This window comes from Pavona decussata, unplaced genomic scaffold, assembly GCF_977016875.1.
Source record: "Pavona decussata unplaced genomic scaffold, jaPavDecu1.1 SCAFFOLD_100, whole genome shotgun sequence".
Lineage (NCBI taxonomy): Eukaryota > Metazoa > Cnidaria > Anthozoa > Scleractinia > Agariciidae > Pavona > Pavona decussata.
This window is the reverse complement of record NW_028145515.1, coordinates 2,313,737-2,332,658: the sequence shown is the minus strand read 5'-3', so window position 1 is coordinate 2,332,658 and position 18,922 is coordinate 2,313,737. Positions and strand designations below refer to the sequence as shown.

Sequence of the window (18,922 nt, the reverse complement as noted above, 5' to 3'; positions counted from 1 at the left end):
TGAGTTTTGCATTACTTCGCTCTGTGATTGGTTAACAAAACTCGCGCCACTTTCTTCAACCAATGGGAGTCCAAACCCAAAAAAATCGTGTTGTCGCCGCACGAGTTTTCGCGCAGTTACATGAATTTAACATGAATGACCCAAGCTAATTTTCTGTTCACGCTCACATCAAGTAGTGACATCACTCGCGCCGCGCCCAGCTTGGTTCCAAGCCTTCGCGTAGCACTCTGGAAAAGAGGTTGTCTATCTACATTTAAGATATAAAAAACCTTCAGTTCGAACTTACATTAGTCGATGGCGATTTTTCAAATCCAGTGCACATGCTTTAAATTGTGTCACACGAGATAAGAGAATCACAACAATCAATCTCAATCACTGTGGACGCTGTTATTTCAGTTTATCCAGTTCTTTTATTTAAATCTCACGAGGCCTGGCATGAAACAACAAAAAAATCAAATCAAATTCGAATTCTAATTTCTAATTTTGCTAATCGAATGAACAGGACAATAGCCAGCAACTGAAACACAATTCATAAAAAAAGAAACGGCAGAAGTTCTATATTTATTTCCAGAGCCTTCCTCCTATTAAACAGCGGTCAACTAACAAAGAGACTTTTCACTTCGCGACTTCTGGTCAAGTGTAGTGAAGGCTCTTGACACGAGACAACCAGCAAGCTTAATTCGTTTTCACTTCAGGGCTATTCAGTTCAGTTCAAAGAAATTTTTAGCGACAAATTGTCTTAGTCTTCCTCTTCATCGGGAGATTCGTAGGCTTCTTCGCCAAAAGCTCGGAGGACACAAGAAGCAACCACTAGTTCGTCTTCTTCCTATCAAAACAAAAGGATGACGGTTTTCAATGTCACTTTTTTTGTTCAGACACGTACTTAAAAAGTTACAATACGGTACAATAAACAGTCCAAGAGGAAATTGCTGCTTCAGAAACGGCTTTAATTTCATTCGAATGGTCAGAGTTAGGATCCTTTCTTATAAGTAAAAGTTAGAACTACATTGCACAGCATAATAAACACCAGTCTAGGATGGGAAAGTGCTGCACAATAGGCTTTAATTGAATTGCCTCACTATAGGCTCTTATCCATAGACTCAAAAGTTAGAGCGAAGTTGTACTGCATAATAAACAGTACCACAGAAAAGTACTGCTCAGTAACTTTAATTTGAATGGTCACACTTTAGGATTTCATCCACAGAATCAAACGTTAAAACCACCTTGCTCTGCATAACAAACGATACCTCAGAAAAGTACTGCTCAGTAGCTTTCATTTGAATGGTCACACCTGACGTTAATTTCATCTACACAAGCAAAAGTTAGAACGCTGCGCTGGAAAAGTATAGCTCAATAGAAGTGGACGAACGAAACTTGATATTTCTTACTCACCTCTTCTTTAAGTTTTGCGTTCAAAGCCTTAAATTTGGAGGCGGGAATCTCCGACGATTTTCTTTTCTGGGTAAGAAGGGGCTGCCAAAGAGAAGCGAAGTGGAACGCAGTTAGTATGACAACCCACGGTCAGTAATAAAATGTGGTCGCATTAACGGGATACAAGGGAAGAGAGAGGTAAACTGGGGATGTTTGCTGGGATATGTGAATTTAACTTAATTTATTTTAAACGGAAGTCGGTTTCCCGAGACGTCCACAAACAGTTAGTGTGACGTCACAGAAAGTCATTGGAAAGTGCTAACATCGCATTCTGAGGTAATGGCGGCTGTTGAATATTGATTATGGCTTTCCTAATTGGCATTTACACTGAGGCGTCTAGTACGTTTGCTAACGTCTCGGGAGACGTCTAAAAATAGCTTAAGTGAAATTCACATATCCCAAGGGCTATACGGAGGGTCTCCCTCTCCTTATTTTCTCTTGCGGGATATAAAATGGATCTCAGAATTAACTCTGTAGTGTTTGTTAAAGTGCAAAGTGAACCCATGAAATTCCTACTGAGCATTAGCCCTAGTAAGTAAATGGGAGAGCGCACGAGGCAAAGAAAATAATCTTTCACTTTGGCGGGAATCGAACCCACGACCTCCAGATTCGATCGTCCGCTAATGGATTATCGGGGGGGAGGGGGGGAGGGGGGGGAGAGGCGGGCAACCTTCATAAGAATACCCTAGGACGGCGGTTCGAGTCAGGAGGAATTCAAAACTAGTAAGTTTACAGGAAAGAAACGAGCGAGCCCCTGGGATCCGACTCTTAACCGACTAGTTCCAAAACCCATTGAAATCCTTGTCTGTGATTGGGCACCAAAATATTTCTGTGCCCAATCAGAGTAAGACTTCCAGCAGTCCTACTTTTTTCCTCAGATCGAGCAAAGCGACGATAACATTATGCAAATTAGAAAAGTGCGCGCGCGTGACAGAACTTAGGAGAAGAATGAAACTGTTCGCAGTCTAAATCAGAGTCCAGCTGCTTTCGCGCTACTTTCGTGACTCTTATACGAAAGTGTTGACCGGCAAACTGTGTTTTTCGTGCAGGAGAGCTTTCCTCGAGAAGAGTTTCATTGAAAAGGCGACCCCCAAACCGAAGAAATCCCGAAATTTAGCATGTTCGCAAGCCTAACCTACAAAGCACCAACTGGAAAAATCAGAATGTGGACTAATCAAAGGTGAGTTCATAAACTCAGTCCAGAGTACAATTACCCCGATTTTACGATCGTTGATCTAACGATTTTTCCGATTTAACGATCAACATTCTGTGTCCCGGCAAAAGTTATTTATAAATCCGGAGTTCGTTTACAACGATATCCCGATTTAACGATATGATTTTGCTGTCCCCTTGCCATATCGTAAAATCGAGGTTCCACTGTATCATAATTTTCAAGTTCATTATTTAGGACAATTCCTCGTGAAAAATGAGACCAAGTTCCTAACCGTAACCCTATCTAGACATCTAGACCGGACTTTCTCTCTTTTTTTTTTTGTCTTCTTGGGCCGGGAGGGGGGGGGAGGCGGATTGGGCCCCCCGCCTCCATAACTTTGCAAGTATAAATGCTATGGGCCAGTTATTAAATGACAGTTTAGACGGTGTTTAACAAAACCACGTCCTAAGCCGTTTTCAATTTTGCCAACAATCATATCTAAACGTTGTCTACTGCTGACGGTAACAAGAAGGCTTGCATCCCAGACTAGAAAACTATTATCCACTGAAAATAACTGACTTAGAAACAGATTTGGAGGCCCACTCATTGTATTAAGCCGCGGCCTAAGTTAGACTCTGTTCTGGCCCTATGACTCTAGATAGGGTTAATCCGTTTAAGACTTTTCAAAAAAGGAAAATCTCCTGGAAACCATATAACCTATTGGGCGGCACGCCCCCGGCCTTTAATGACCTGCTTAGGAAGTAACAACTCCTTCCTAGGGGATATTGTAGGAGCTTACCGAAAGCCAAGGATCATCCAAACAGGATGCTGCAGTCGGTCGACGCCTAAAATGGTAAAAAATAAACAAACAACTACTTCACTCTCTCGTCTGCACACGCATATGTCCCCGGTCCAAGGGGTTTATGAGTCCAGAACTTGATTTTATTTTCCACAGGATGAACCAAAACTTGCCAGACCACAAACATTTCAAATGATCTAATGATGTATGGCTTGAGTTTGTTGTTGGTTGTCGTTTTTGCTTCAAGAGGTTTTCCTCCGGGTACTCCGGTTTTCCCCTCTACTTAAAAACCAACATTACCAAATGATTTCAATTCAATCCGGAATCCGAGGGCTACGGGTTGGGAAGTCAGTAGGTGTAATAAGTGCCTCCCTAATATTTATTCGTTCTTTTGTAAGTGCTTTTACAAAGAAAAGAAATCTATTCTTATTGTCGTGTTAAGGACGGTGCCTAATTTCTTACTGCGAGACGTCCTGCGCATCTCGAGGTCCTCGTTCCCAGAGCCCACGTGTCTTTTGGTTAGTGCCTGGCGCTGACCAAAAGACACGTGGGCTCTGGGAACGAGACTGCATATCGAGATACTCGGTTTTCCCATGGGTGGTGCCTTCTATTTCTGCGCGGTTTAAAATTATGCAGAGAAAGCAGAACTTAGCAAGTGCTCTTGGTATCCAAAAAGAAAATTGGGGGTAATCATACATTTTTCAGAAATAATAAAGTTTTAATTTGGAACAAACTCCATACATTGCTTTATATTTTACTGCTTTTTAGAATAATTGTTGTTTAATTATCTCTAAAAATGCGTAGTTCCCCCCAATTTTCTTTTCGGATTTCAATAGCCCTTGCTGAGATCTGTTTTTCTCGCATAGTCATAAACCAAACAAAAATATGAGAATGATGATTATTCTAGAAAGTGACGCAGGCATACTCGGAAAAAAGAAATCCGAGTGCTCCTATCAGGAGTCGAACCTAAGACCTTCCGATTACTAGTTCGGATGCTCTACCACTGAGCTACAGGAGACTCGTGGGAGCTAAGGCCATTAAACTAGGTTCATGGGACAAACATCCTGCATACTGCTAGGATTTGAATGTCGAACGTGTGGTATATGAAAGAAATGTGATGGTATATTTCATATTCAATTTCTCTTTCTTTTCAATTTAAGGACTTACTCAGGCTGTCGAACGAGCAGTTTCTTTATCAGATTTTCAGCTTCTTGGGTAGCGTTTCGGAACTCATTGGCTGGCATGATAACGTTCGCAGCTCTGACTTTAGCAGTGACTTTCTCATCGACATCTTCATCACCATCGGCATCCTCGATAGTGAATGGTAATGTACCACTCAACCTGTTGACGCACGTCAATCAATCATTGAAGTGATCTGCAAACTTGTTACAACTTCAGTCAGTGAACCCCAGCTGTCTCGAACACGCTTCCCGCTTAGCTTCGCCTGTTCCAGGCGTTAAGGAAGTGAATTGGGAGCGGCGCCAAGAAAATTGTGTCTTCTTGTTTTTACCGCTCCTCTCCTTTATTATTCACATGCACCGCAATTTACCTCGCCCCTCTCCCCAGTCTCTTCTCGTTTTTTTCCGCTCCTCGTCTTTATTATTCACATGCATCGCAATTTTCTGCACCCCGCTCGCTACTATCTGAACCCCTTGAACAGGCTATGTTGAGCGGAAAGTAGTGTAATGGGACACTATCATACATTTTTAGTAACGCTTTAAAGAGGAACTCTTTTGTTGTACGTTTTTAGTTAGGAAATTGTTTATATACCAGGCTAACCTCACGATTTCCCTTATTCCCTATTTTGTAATTGTATTGTAGCCTCCTGAATAAAATGTTATGTGTACGTTGTTATGTTATGTCTCAAAGGGGGAATAGCTTTGACAGTTGACGGTTACATTTTGCCAATTTTGACGGTTGAGGGTTAAATTTCAGGGATTTTGACGGAGTAATCGGACTAATGTTTTCAAGTTCTCCGCTTGAACCTTAAAGAAAAACCTATTGCCCTAGTTCTTTAGCGGAGAATTCGCTTGATTTCGTTTTTACGGGGACCCAAAAGCAATTCATCTATGACCAAGCTAATATGATTTAAGCAAAGAACCCATACCGCTATTCGAAGCAAAATTAAAGGGCACATAGTCCCCAGCTGGGATTGTAGTTCGCCCTGTTTACATATATACAGGATTCCCACAGGCACTTTAACCTTAAATGTCCAATATCAAAACGCCAATTCTCCATTCATGGACAATGCAACTAGTAAAACTCCTTATTCAGGACTTACAATATGTACAGGAGCACTCCCACACTCCACATGTCAGCTCCCCAGTTCGTCATTTCGAAGTCGAGAACCTCAGGAGCTGATAGAGAAAGCAAACAGGTAACAATAAGAGGGCATTGATCGAAGTTAGGACTTTGGCGTTAGCTTGTCTCATTCTTTTTTTTTTTTTTCGCATAAAAATGGTACAAGAGTTTAAAGAACCTACAGACGTGTATTGCATGGTATATAATTTAACTTATTATAGTAAATGAACGAAATAAACACAATTAAAACTGGAAGGACAGGGCACCGGATAGGGCGCACGGCAGATTCAATGTTTGCAGGAAAAATTTAATTGATGCAGGGCAGATTTAATGTATACAGGACAGATTGAATGTATGCAGGACAGATAAATGTATGAGAGTATGTAGAGGTACAAGTGACAAGCGAAATTTGACCTAAATTCGTTCCTAGCGATTTCATACCTCCTCTGGGGTAAGTAGCGAGGTTGAATTTGTGCCCGGCGTAGTTCTTAATTTGCCCTTTGTTTGGCGGTTTGTTTGTTTGTTTGTTTGTTTGTATTTTCGTTCGTTTCTTTGTTTGTTTACTACCCACCCTCAAACTCTGTTACTCCAACTGCATCCACAAGCTGACCACCTTGGGCTTGAATCTTCCTTGCATTTCCATAATCAATGAGCGTCAACTTGAATTCTCTTGATACGAAAATATTCGCAGGCTGTTTGAAATAATTTAAGATAATAAACAGAAAGAGGTTAATGTAGACCTTGGTCATGTGGTGATAAAAACAGTGACTTTATTCCACACCCATACAGTCTCCAGGAGCGTTGCGTGACGAGACACAGAACAGCTGCGAGGGAGAAAAAATATCACCGCTAAGTCATCAACAGGGTCCGAAACCACGACCTTCCGATCATGATGGTCTCACTCGTTAATTACTAAACGACCACTTTTCTACACGCGCGTCGGACAAAACGAAAACTGTGCTTAATTTATTTCAGAGGGGATTTAAGTTCGCCTGAATCCCAAAATCCATCGCTTCTGCACGCGTTAAGTGCCTATATTTTCTTACCCGGATATCAAGATGTACGATGTTCTGCCTGTGTAAGTAGCAGAGCGTTTCGATAAGTTGTGCAATCACCAGAGACGCGTCTTCCTCATTGGCTTTCGACTTCTCTCCCAAGTATTCAAGCACTTCCTTGCCTTCGACCCTTTGAATATGAAAGAAGTTAGATCAGCTACCAAGGTGCAGTTCTTTTCTATGTCGTTTTAGGCGCATGAAAAACGTTGCCATTAAATCAACAGTAATTTGAAATGAAAGCTTTTGAGAATTGCTCTCCTGTGGTACTGTTCATTATGCTACACAAGGTGGTTCTACCTTTTGAGTCTGTGGATGAAATCCCAAAGTGTGACCATTCAAATGAAAGCTACTGAGCAGCACTTTCCTGTTTTACTGTTTATTATGCTGTAATATGTCTGCCTAACGAGGTCCTTAAAATTCCTAGGGAGCATCGCACAATGTGATTTTCGCCACATTTTATCTAATCGATTTACTTCATTCGCCTGTATAGAGTCAGACAAAAGCATTACTTTCCTGTGGTGTTGTTTATTGTGCTGCTCAAGATGGTTCTAGCGATGAAATCATAAAGTGTGTCCATTCAAATGAAAGCTACTGAGCAGTACTTTCCCGTGGTAATGTTTATTATGCTATACAAGGTGGTTCTAGCTTTTGAACCCCTCCATCCATGTCTAAACCGTCGCACTGATACGGACCGTAATAGCAATTTACGGTCCGCACTTTCGTTTCGCAAGGACCGCGGTCACGTTTAAATACGGTCCGAATACCGAGCGCTTCAGGGCAATGTGTGTCGCAAATGTCAACGGTCGGTGCTTAAATTTTGCTTATGGTCCGAATACGGAACGTGCTTTTCATATTATCACCTCAGGCAAATGTGAGTTAGAATGCCAAGGGTTCGTACGTTTCGTACATGCAGATCCTTATCCATCCTTACGGACCTCATTTGTGATTAACGGACCATACGTGCGAGTGTAAAAACGTGAGAACGTGCATTCCAGCACAACTTGTAACTCAAAGAAAAATACAAATAGAGCGGTTTTCAATCGAGTGTCGTAAAGCCAAAACCAAAGTAATTACTCTGGCCAATCACAACAGGTGCAAACAGCGCATTGAACCAATCAGAATTCAAAGCAAATACATGCAACCGGCGCCAAGCGCGGGAAAACTCGTGCGAGCGTGGCACGATTGGTTTTTCTTTTACACCTTATTGGTTAAGAAAGTGGCGCGAGTTTTATCAACTAATCACAGAGCGTAGTAATGCGAAACCAAAGCAAAAGCGCAATTACTTTCGACACTCAATTGAAAACCGCTCTATGACCATATTAAACTCACTTACATGCACTTGCATTCGGTATTTTCTCTTGGTTTTAATATTTCTCAAAGTGAATTATGGACATTTTCTCCAGTTTTAAACTGGGAATGAAACCGTTAAACCGTTTCACGGTAGAGAGGATGAACCATATATGATACCCACCGGTCCATGATGATGACTACGTATTTTTGAACAATGTATCCATCTTTGGCCGTCAGCAGTTTGTCGTGCTTGAAGGTTTTCATGATGTCGAACTCTTGCTTCGCGTTTTTTTCGGTATCCGCGTCGTACTTGATCAACTTGGCTGCTAACGTTTTTCTTGTTTTCTTGTCGGAGCAGGTTTTTACAACAGCATACTTTCCTCTATAAGCAAAAAAGAAACGCTTTAATAACTTTTCTTGCTATAGTTTCAAACTCATTAAACTGATGAGTCCTGCAATCATTGCAATGTGATTGTCTCTCATCTTAACAGGTAAAAGCATTGCATCAATGACTGCATCTGTCCAGAAAGTTGTTAACATTACTGCGATGGTCCTCCATCCGAAATTCACATATATGATAATTAATGTTAACGTTTTTATATTCCCCTTCTAAGCCGAGGGCAAAACACAGACTTACAAAATGACCAGTTCCAAGATGGTTGTGTATATTGCGCCTGAAAGTCTATGACTCACAAGAGATTTTGTTTTTAGATGGAACTGAAATATATGAACATTCATTTCATATATTTCAACAAATACCCTATGTATGAACTACGGATGAAAGATTCAATAGATTAAAGACCCTTGCCGGGTCTTGTACGCAGCTTAAGTGGCTGCAAAAACCGAGCAATTGAAGCCTCAAAAATAATCCATGCAAGGTTGAACGGGGTTCGGATCCAAGACCTTTGCGATTCTGGTGCAGTTCACATGTACGATAATTCACGTTTTATTTCCATCTATTCTTCTCCCATCGATATTACGAACTCACAAAATGGCTACCTCGTAGTTGGCTCAGATAGCTCAGTTGGGGTTGGAATCCTGTTTAAGCCTGCTTAACTGCTTTATAAATGTCTTTTATTTATGAAATGTTTATTTCTCTTGTCCAATTTAAAATTTTAGTTCAAGGTTGGAAGAATTCAAACGGTCAATGAACGCTGCAGATGTAAGAATCTAGAAGTCTTGAAGCTAATGCTGTTTCAAGCAAACGGTCCCAGAAGAGCCTAACAAAAACCCTGGATAACGTTAAACTAATATTTTGATCGAGCGCGCCCTGGATCCTGCAACGACGGATAGTGCGGGAGGTCACGTGGTTAACCTGTCGATGAAGGTACAGTCAAACCTCTTTATTAAGGACACCAAGGGCACAGGAATAAGTGTCCGCATTATAGAGGTGTCCGTTTCAGAGAAGTAGGCTTTACATGGATTTCGGTCTCTCAGGGACCAAGTGAACTGTCCGTAATAGAGAGGTGTCCGTATTATAGAGGTGTCCGTAAGGAGAGGTTCCACTGTAGTTAAGTTGCACCTCTGCGTCGTTCCCAGGCCTCATCGCTGTTCGAGCAAACCGAGCTTCACGTCGGAGACTAAGGCCCGCACTCAGACGATTGGGGCCGAGGCTGGGTGGGTTAGTCTCTTCCATTATTTTATGTTCCTTATAGACAAGGAACTTTGTTCCACACTGTTCTCTTCAGGAAAATGTACAACGACGAACTTTTGGGAAAAGTACTGAGCTAAGATTGATCATGACGGCTCGAGTTCCCTTGACTGAACAGAATATTTTCTCCTTAAAAAAAAATCTTATTTTTCAGAAACTTTTATTGTTCACGCAGAAGGCACGCGACAAGCCCTATCAACCGGACCATCTGTCTCTTTGCCATTTATCCGTTTAAATTAAACTTGCCATAATCACTACAAAATTTGACATGATGTCTCTAGTTTGGATAATTGCCTAGATTAACCTTTTGGGTAGAGCAACTTGGGCACGTGCGCCTAAGTTAAAGAAACCGCATTAATCAGAAAAAGTTGAATCACAAACATAACTAAATCAAAACGAAAAGCAATGTCGTAGCCACAATTCTCAGGACCTTTGGTCAGCGGCAGGTCGCCTAGCAACTAAAGTGTTGTTGAAGGTTAATGTTGAAGGAGCCCAGAGATTGAAAGTGGAAGATTGAGTGAATCAAGGATCGAAGATGAAATGTTTTAGAGAAAACGCGCATTGATAAAATCTGTGGAAAACATACAACATCCTATGAAACAAAATAAACTATGTAACGAGGCAACGACGCCTAATAGAGCCTTTATTATAGGCGAAGGGTCTTGAACTTCTTCAAGTGGTTTGAATTTCACAGTAAGATCCCTGACATTCTCATTCTTCCCCCTTCCACCCCTCCCCCCACTTTTGTTTCCTAATGGCGCTCTTCAACATTGCATGACTTGTTATTGATACAGCTACATTAACAAAATAGTTGTCTGTTTATAACATTATGTTTATTGAAACAACAAAACCGCTAAGAATTTAAATGCTTCTAAGGTCGTTTTCATTTGTTGTTATCATGTGTGCAATCAGCGAAAACATTCCGTCTGATTGTGAAGTCTATAAAAAGAATTGAGAGAGAGTGGACTTTGAAAAGTTCTCGGTGAATATCATTCATTATGATAATGGGATATCAAGTAATTTATTGCGTGTCAGTGGCAAAATAATACCCTGGGTACATAGCAGATGTATAAAAATGCAAACCAACAGCGACCTAGCATCGTTAGCTCCGCAGGGTAGAAGAGATGAGAGCATAAGAGGGTTTTCGGATGCAAGACGCTGTGAATTTCTCTCTGATAAAAGACTTTTTCAATACCAGGCCGGGTGGTGTCAACTTAACTGGTTAATTGTTTCCTCTTTCGGTCACAAGTGAATGGAATCTCCTAAGGCAAATAGGATCTAAGATTGATAACATGACCTCTGGGTCAGTCAAGTGCATTTTTGTCTGCAAAGTGGAACAACATAAAGAGCGTCCAAGAAAGGCCTACTCGAGAGGAATTGTCGTCTTTGACACCCGCGTATTTCAAGTAAAGTAGCTTCTGTTTAACCGTGTGTGAATTCAGCATAGCTTGCTCACTTGCATCTGCCGAAGACATTCGGTGAATTTCAGCCGTACAAACTTAAGCCAAGCTTATCAAGCCAAATACCGAGAATAAATCTTTTATTGCCTATTAAGCCCAACCCACTAGCATGAATTGTAAGCAAAAGCGTTTTTCGGCCATTAAAAAAATGTTTAAATGAAAGTCAAATTTATGGTGCAGTACGCAGGACAAAGGACACATCGAGATTGCATTTGTGCAGTTGCCCTCTTCAGCCGTGGCTTTCAACACTTTTTTATATTCTAGCATATTCACTGCGCATCTAGGAGCACGAACGACTAAACTAGATTTCATTAGTGAAAATACTGTAACCACAAAAGCTCAAAAACAGTGTGAAAATGCCAATAAAAACCTTTCTAGGTGAAATATGGTAGGGCTTGACTAAAACCCTTTCAACGTTGGGTTCATTTATATGAAGCGTTACATTACATTCTACAAACATTGAAACTCTAATTTCTAGCTTTTGTACGAGTGCAAAATCCCTCGATCCCGATTATCTGGGTTTAAAGTTTTAAATAAGATACATTTAGAATAGATATACCTTCCAATTTCCTCGCCAAAGGTGTAATATTTCTCTGGGTTTTCCGCCAAAAGTTCCATGTTTCTAGACTCGATGTCCAACCCCTGGTCTTGACAGCTTTCACCCAACAGTGCGTGCGGAGTACGTAAAGGTACAACCTTAACCCAGATTAGATGTTTACATGCGAACAAGGGATTGATTATACGTGACAGTTAAACCATACTTTCAATTGGTCCACGCGCCTTTGTTGAGACTAGGTGACGAAAGAAAGATTTGTCGTGACCTCAGTCCAAATACTAGAGTTTCGTTCCACAAATTTCAAGGCAAGAAAATCTTGTTTTAATACATGTAGTGACGGACGTGTTAAACCTTTTAGTTCTAGTGTCTACAGATGAAAACCTGATGCGTAATCAAGGACTGAAGAAGCGACTGAGTTTCTATCTTTTACGCTGCAATCGCATCCATCGTTTAAGCTCTTTAATTCACTAGTGAGAAAAAGGCTTTTAATTTAAATTAAGCGGCGTACAATGGTGTGATTCTCATACCCTATACTTCATGCACGGTGTCTTTTACACATCTATGCCTGCATTGTTTGGAGCCTTTAAGTGAAGCAAAAGCATTCAGCATTATTAAGACCGTGATTTTAGTGGCGTGTTTCATGGAAAATGGTAAGACATAACCTCTTGCAGTCTTGTGATGCGACAAGCAAATTGCAATTTTGGACTTGAAGCGCTCGATTTTCTTTTAGACAATTTTTTTTGCAATTCCGCTTCTGTCACATCACAGTACAGTAGCTTTATCTTCCTCGTGTCCTGAAATGCCATATCCGCGACGATTATACGATTAAGCCGGTGACACACCTAGCGATTTTTTTTATGCCGATCGCGGCGAATTCGCCACCGATTGATGCGGACGCACCTGGCGATTCTATTCGCCGATCGCGACGATGTGTCACTTCAACCTCGTTCCCGGGCTCCATCGAGGAACGTTTTGAAAAGTCATGTGATAAAATCACCCAACCTGGTTAGTTGACTTTACTTGCGATTCGCAGCGATGAGCGTAGAAAATCGGGGGAATTGAGCGGGCACACTTGGTGAATGCCGGCGAATTTAATCGCCGATGTCTGACATGCCAGATATCGGCGATTTTATACGCGGATCGCGACGATCGGCGTATAAAATCGCCAAGTGTGTCGCCGGCTTTAGAGAGATTTAGCATCGCCAAAATGACCACGATTTTCCCGCCATTTTTCGCGATCGCGTTTGCCGGTTGCCGGTTCCGTTTCTACGTGAAAACAGGCTATTTCGCCATTGCCGTCTACGTGAGAAATAAGTAAGTATTTCTTCCTTTTTTCTTATACATACAACCAGTTAATTGTAAAACAAAAGTAGCTAATTGTTGAAAACAAGTACGCCAATAATTTTTCCGGCAAGTCATACTAGGGCAAATTAAGTTTCATGTTTAAAAATCCTTCAAAAACTCAGAACTTACTAAACTTTTCTTCATGAACTCACCACAGTGAGTGGCAAAAAAGTTCCAGCTTAAGTCAAAAGATTCACGCTATATTATGTGAAAAGTGAAACGGCAAAGGGAAGTTCACGTGCACACATTTTCCTGTTTCAAGCAGTAGTAATGGCATACCAGTCGAGGAGAAAAGATTTTTAATTTCCCGTCAAAAACTGCCGTATGAAACAAGCCTAGGAGCTCTCTAACGATAATTACATCAGTTTTGAAAAGCGCAAAAATTTTCTAGTTAGTACCGCTAAAATTTCGACCACACTCGTTATTACTAACACGCCAAAACAGAAAGCATTAAACGAATTGCTAAGAACGCAAAAATTAAATCTTGTCATGCAGTCACTGAAATCTCCCGTGTCCAATCATCTCCTCAAGATACGGTCTCTGAAGCGCAATGTCGTTTCTTGGAGCGATTTGTGGTTGTCATGTGCAGCCGTACGTGTCCCCACCAGACAGTCAACGAAGCAAGCTCGACAAGTTCTATTTGCGCAAGGTGATAAAAGCATTGAGAATATTCCTCCAACTCAAGCCGCTCTTGCACAGCACATCAAAAGAGCAGCCTATCACGCCGGTCATGTTTGGGGTCAAGCGCTAGAGCCTATGCAGGAACTCCCAAGTCCGGCAGAGCGGGGTGGGCAACAATCACCAGAAGGTTGGTCTCCCAAGTGGACTATGCTAGCTGAAGCATCAAAGGCATGGAGTGAACAAATAAGCTGTAGATGTAAGAGGGCTTGCCGTGGACTATGTAAATGTACTAAAGCAAACCTCCCTCGCACTGCACTATGTTCAGGGGCACGCAACGACAGTTTTCTCTCAAATCCTTTGAAACGCAATTTTAGGCTATCTGGAGTGCCTTTAAAGCTCTATAGGTTTATTTCAGGCCGCGCTATAATATTTTTATCTGTTCGGTCATCAGTAGGGGAATTTGAGTCTTTTTGAAATTACTAAGCCATTTTTGTCCATTTCTCGAAAACCTTAGGTCTTATTTCCTTTCCGAAAATCTTAGCTGACCTTTCTTCGGTAGCCGAAACCAAATTCTTATCAATCCGAAAACACTAGGCCTTAAATTTCCCATATCACGAACGTTCGAGTTGAAAATTCCCTTCAGAAAATTGTAGGGGATTAAGAGTCTTCCGAACAGATAATTTACCGAAACGATCCGTCGGGTGCCCCTGTATGTTCTTGTCCAGGAAGTTGTTACTAAGAATAGAATGACCTTCAAATCGGTAAGTTTTATGGTCCATTCTAAAAAAAAATTATCCTAATGGAATAAAATAATTAAGGATGTCATTTTACTACCAACTCTGCAATAATAATTTAGATCGTACAAAGTTTTCTAAAGGTTTCACTTTTTTTCAGAACTTGGGTACCCTGTGGTTTTCCATACAAACCTTATAGGAATTTGTAAGGCTGTTTATTGTCGAACAAGGCAAGATCCGAGAGATGGGTCTTGCTTTTATTTCATTCCACGTGCCAAAAGGAGTAGGCAAGCCAATTTTGGCACTTTTATCATATTTTGAACAATTCTACCCCTTATCTTCCCGGCAAACATGAATGGAAAATTTCGGGAAGCATGGGGGACACCTAGTGAGAGCATTGAAGTAAATACTTAAAACTTTGTCGTTTTCTGCCCTTTTAAAGACATATTTGTGTCAGATAACACAGATTGATCTATTCCGGTGGATTCCTTAGCCTAGGAAACAGAAATAAAACAGAATTTTAATCCACAATTTGCCAGCTGTTGTTTGTTTTTCGAAAATGCTATATTTGTCGTCTTCGAAAACGAAAGGAACTAGTTTTCCAGTGTCACGAAATCTTCAGCTGACAATTTGCCGAAGAAAACTGTAGACTTGAGTAACGACTAAATCCGAACTTCTGAGTTGATTTAAAACCTTCCGAACAGATATTCACCGAAATAAACTGTTGATTGCGCCTGGTGGAAGAGGGTTTACTGTGGGAACAAACGAGGGATGTCCGCAGACAAACATCCATCTACATCTCAAAAACTCAGTGCAAAAACCCTAAACAGGCATACGCCAAGTTACAAACAGCTGATAAGAATTCCCGACACTTCAAGCTGGAATTGTATTTTCCTCTTATGCACCAAAAGACAAAATTGTTGATGCGTCAATGAGTGTTATTTGATGCTAAATTTAACTGAAAGTTTCTTCTCTGAAGTCGAACTCTTGTATGCAGCAAAAAGCTTGTTATGTATGAATATTCTGATTGTATGACTTTGCTGAAGCCAAGTCGGCGTTTTTACAAACGTTTATGTTTAGTCTACATTATTTCTTTCAGTTGCTTACAGTTATTTATAGTGTCCTCAATAAGCACCACAGTGCTAAATAAATTGATACTTAAAAAATAAAGTTATTAAAACAAAATTTATGCGACAAATATAGGGATTGTGACAATTGGTTGATCAGAATTGTCAGTCGTCTCCTTCCCAAGTGGGTTATGGTGGAGGAGGCGGATGATATTTAGGCCTAGTTTATACGTCATATTTCAGTAAGTAATTTAAGCGAAGATAATACAAGAAATTAAATTCGTCGGTAAACCGACGTATCAAACCGTCTTTTTTCGTGGAATTTAATTCGTCCAGAGACGTATTATCTGTTTGGGGCAAACGGATAATACGTTTGAAAAGCGTGTGAGCTAAGACGTCGTAGTTCAGACACATCGTATTTAATGCATAAATTTGAAAAAAAAAACCACATGTAAATAGAAAACAAAACTGCAACTCTATAAGCGTATTTTAACCCTAAACTGTGCAGCTAACACCAGTTTTCGGTTTGACGGCCATTTTGTTTACGTGTTATACTTGTTTTTGTGTTAAATATGTATATAGAGTGGTTTTCAATTGAGTGCTGTATTACCAAAGCGAAAGTACTGAATTACTTTAGCCAATCACAACAAACACAAACTGAGCGCAATGCACCAATCAGAACTCGAAGCAAATACATGTAACCAGCGCCAAGCGCGAGAAAAAGCGTGCGGCGAGAAAACACGATGGGTGTTTCTTCTCATTCGTTAAGAAAATTAAGTGACGCGGTTGTTTTTTTAACCATTCCAAGGGCGTAGCTAGGACGCAAAAACAAAGCAAGCGCGAAATTACTTTCGCACTCTAATAAAATATACTTATAAGGAATAAGACTATTAAAATAGTCTTTAGAAAAAGACGAAGACTATTAAAAAAGTCTTATTTATATTTATTGTAAAGACTGAAATTTTTTATCGTGTATAAATAAAGCAGTTTGTTTTTGTTTTCAGGGAACCACACCCGAGTATCTCGAGATGCGCAGAACATATGGGCAGTAGGCACCGTCCTTTGTAAGGGAGATTGAAAGCTACGAGCAAAATTCGCATTTTTCTTAACTAGATTATTTTTTTTGCAAGAAAGATATGAAGACTAGTTAATGACCGCTATTTGTCAAGAGAATAACTACAGTGTTTATTAAAGACATAAGAAAGGAAAAAGTTGCAACAGGCTTTCAAAATCAAGATTCGCTCATATAAGGCCTGTGGCAGCAGTTTTTTGTGTTTTTTTAATTTTATATTCCAGGGTCCGGTTGTTCGAAAGCCGATTAACGCTAATCTCCGATAAAAAATTAACCGAGGTTCTCATCTCGCTCGTTAAAAATGTTTTCAAAAACTCAATCATTTTAAACTAACGGTAAAGAAAAGTCTAAATCAAAACTGAGGAACAATAATCTTTTTCAAAAGTGTTCATTGGGTAGTAATAAAACTCGAATCCAACTTGACTTAACCGAGACACTTTACGCTAATCTCCGATAAAAAAAAAATAAGGTCGAGGTTTTCATCTCTCTCATTAAAAATGTTTTCAAAAGCTAATTTTATAGTGACGGTAACAAAACGTCTTAGTCAAGACTGAGGAACAAAAATCTTTTTCAAAAGTGTTCATTGATTATTAATTAAACTCGAATCAAAGTTGACTTAACCGAGGATTAGCTTAATCGGGTTCTGAACAAACGACTCTGTATAAATAGTAACAATACTTCTCTATAAAAATCAAACAAAGCGGGAAATAAAAATTTTTGACCCCCACTCAAATTTGGCATGCAAAGAGATCTTCAGGGGGGATGTTCCAAAACGCCCTTTATTAACTTCTTTACTTCGTTATTGTCATGGTAACATCATTTGCTTTGTTGGCACCACAAAATGCAATTTTGAACTCAGAAGCTGCTGTAAAAAGTTGCAGTTATAGCTACTTAACGGTCCACAATATCTGTCGCTCATCCGCCTTCAGATGTAACTGGCTTAATCACCATATCTTTATTTTTAACTCGGATTTTAAAGTAGCTTATGCAGCTGATATCTCCGAGCATTTACCCACCCAACCATTAGAATATACAAACAAAAACCAGACCACAACACCGGGAACTACGTCCCCTACTCTTTGCGAACATCCCACAAACAAGGGGTGTGAGACTGGGCCTACCGTTTATTGTCCTTATCCGAGAAGACTAGAAACTTGAACCATTTCCAGATGTCAGAGCAAAGGCAGCGCTTTCTCCTCAGTTATTTAAAGACCCTGAGTGGTAATCCGGCAGGGCTTTGAACCCACGACCTCCCGCACGGTAGTCCGGTAGTCTACCAACTGAGCTAACAGGTTGGCGGTTATATTTTCAACTAACGTTGACGTTGTGGCTGTTCAAGTCTCTGTTTTATAAGAGGGAGCTAGAACACAGACGTTCGTGAGCCACGGACGGCAACCGGAAGTCTAACGTTTCTTCATTTGGCGTGGTTTTCCTCCTTACCACTCACAGGCAAAGCTCTTGTTAATGACTGTGGCTTGACGTTACAAACTCGATGGTGTGAAAACGCTCCTAAAGGGGAAAAATTCAAATTAAAGTTCCCTTTTACCTCAATGGGGGCTAATAAGACAGAGGGTTAATAGAGAGGAGGAGTTTAAAAACGTTTTCATGGTATTCGATAGTCTTGCAGAGTTTGCATAGAGATACACAGCAAGCAAGAGAGAGACAGAGACAGACAGATGACTGTGAAATCAGCATTGTTCTTTTTTACATTTTACTCGCTCGTTTGACGATTTTGTGAGACATAAAAAGTCTGTGGACAGGAGACATAGGAAACTCAGGTGCGATTGATTCAGTTAATGTGTAACGAGCCAAAAGAAGGAAAGCAAGATCAGCTAAACGACAAGTAAGTGATCCGATCCCTTCTTTTTTCAACAAACTGTCATTGAACCTGATCCAATGGCCTTTGATTCCAAATCACATGGCTGTAATGTCCGATTCCCCTCATCTTGTTCTTATCTCAAAATCGAAGGAAACGGAGAGAGAAAAACCACGTACTGGGAGGGCAGTATCAATTAGGAGGCGAAAAGGTTTTTATTGCCAATTTTTGTTAGCTTATGCGGCGGCGCTAGAACGTGAGGAGTTAATGGGGAATTGCTCGCTCTTCACTCGCTCCCCACACACTTCATGTGAGCGTCTGATTCACTCTTCCTTTCCCCTTCCTGGGTTAACTTCCTAAAGCTTCCCACGGACTGCGCGTGCGCTTCTTATTCACTGTTCCCTTTCCCTTTCCTAGCGCTTCCCATGCACTGCACGTGTGCGTGTGATTCCGTCTTCCTTCCCCTTGCAAGCGTTTCCTTGCAAGTGTGTTTGCTTTACTCACTTAAACCACCTTGAATTTCAAGCGGCTGTATTGATGGCGCAAATTTATCAAGAAAATTATACTTCGGG

At 40.6% G+C, this 18,922-nt stretch overlaps 1 protein-coding gene across 1 annotated transcript; it reads right to left on the bottom strand.

The window, feature by feature from the left end:
* Positions 1–387: 387 nt before the first annotated feature.
* LOC146472305 (death-associated protein kinase 3-like) lies at positions 388–11,862 on the bottom strand. The gene is made up of 9 exons (XM_085119749.1): positions 11,700–11,862; positions 8,211–8,411; positions 6,731–6,869; positions 6,256–6,376; positions 5,665–5,740; positions 4,551–4,724; positions 3,384–3,429; positions 1,393–1,473; positions 388–826 (listed from the first exon to the last, which is right to left on the bottom strand). Exons 1-9 carry the CDS (start codon positions 11,756–11,758, stop codon positions 740–742), a joined length of 984 nt encoding a protein of 327 aa, XP_084975875.1. The 5' UTR covers positions 11,759–11,862; the 3' UTR covers positions 388–739.
* Between the last annotated feature and the right edge of the window lie 7,060 nt (positions 11,863–18,922).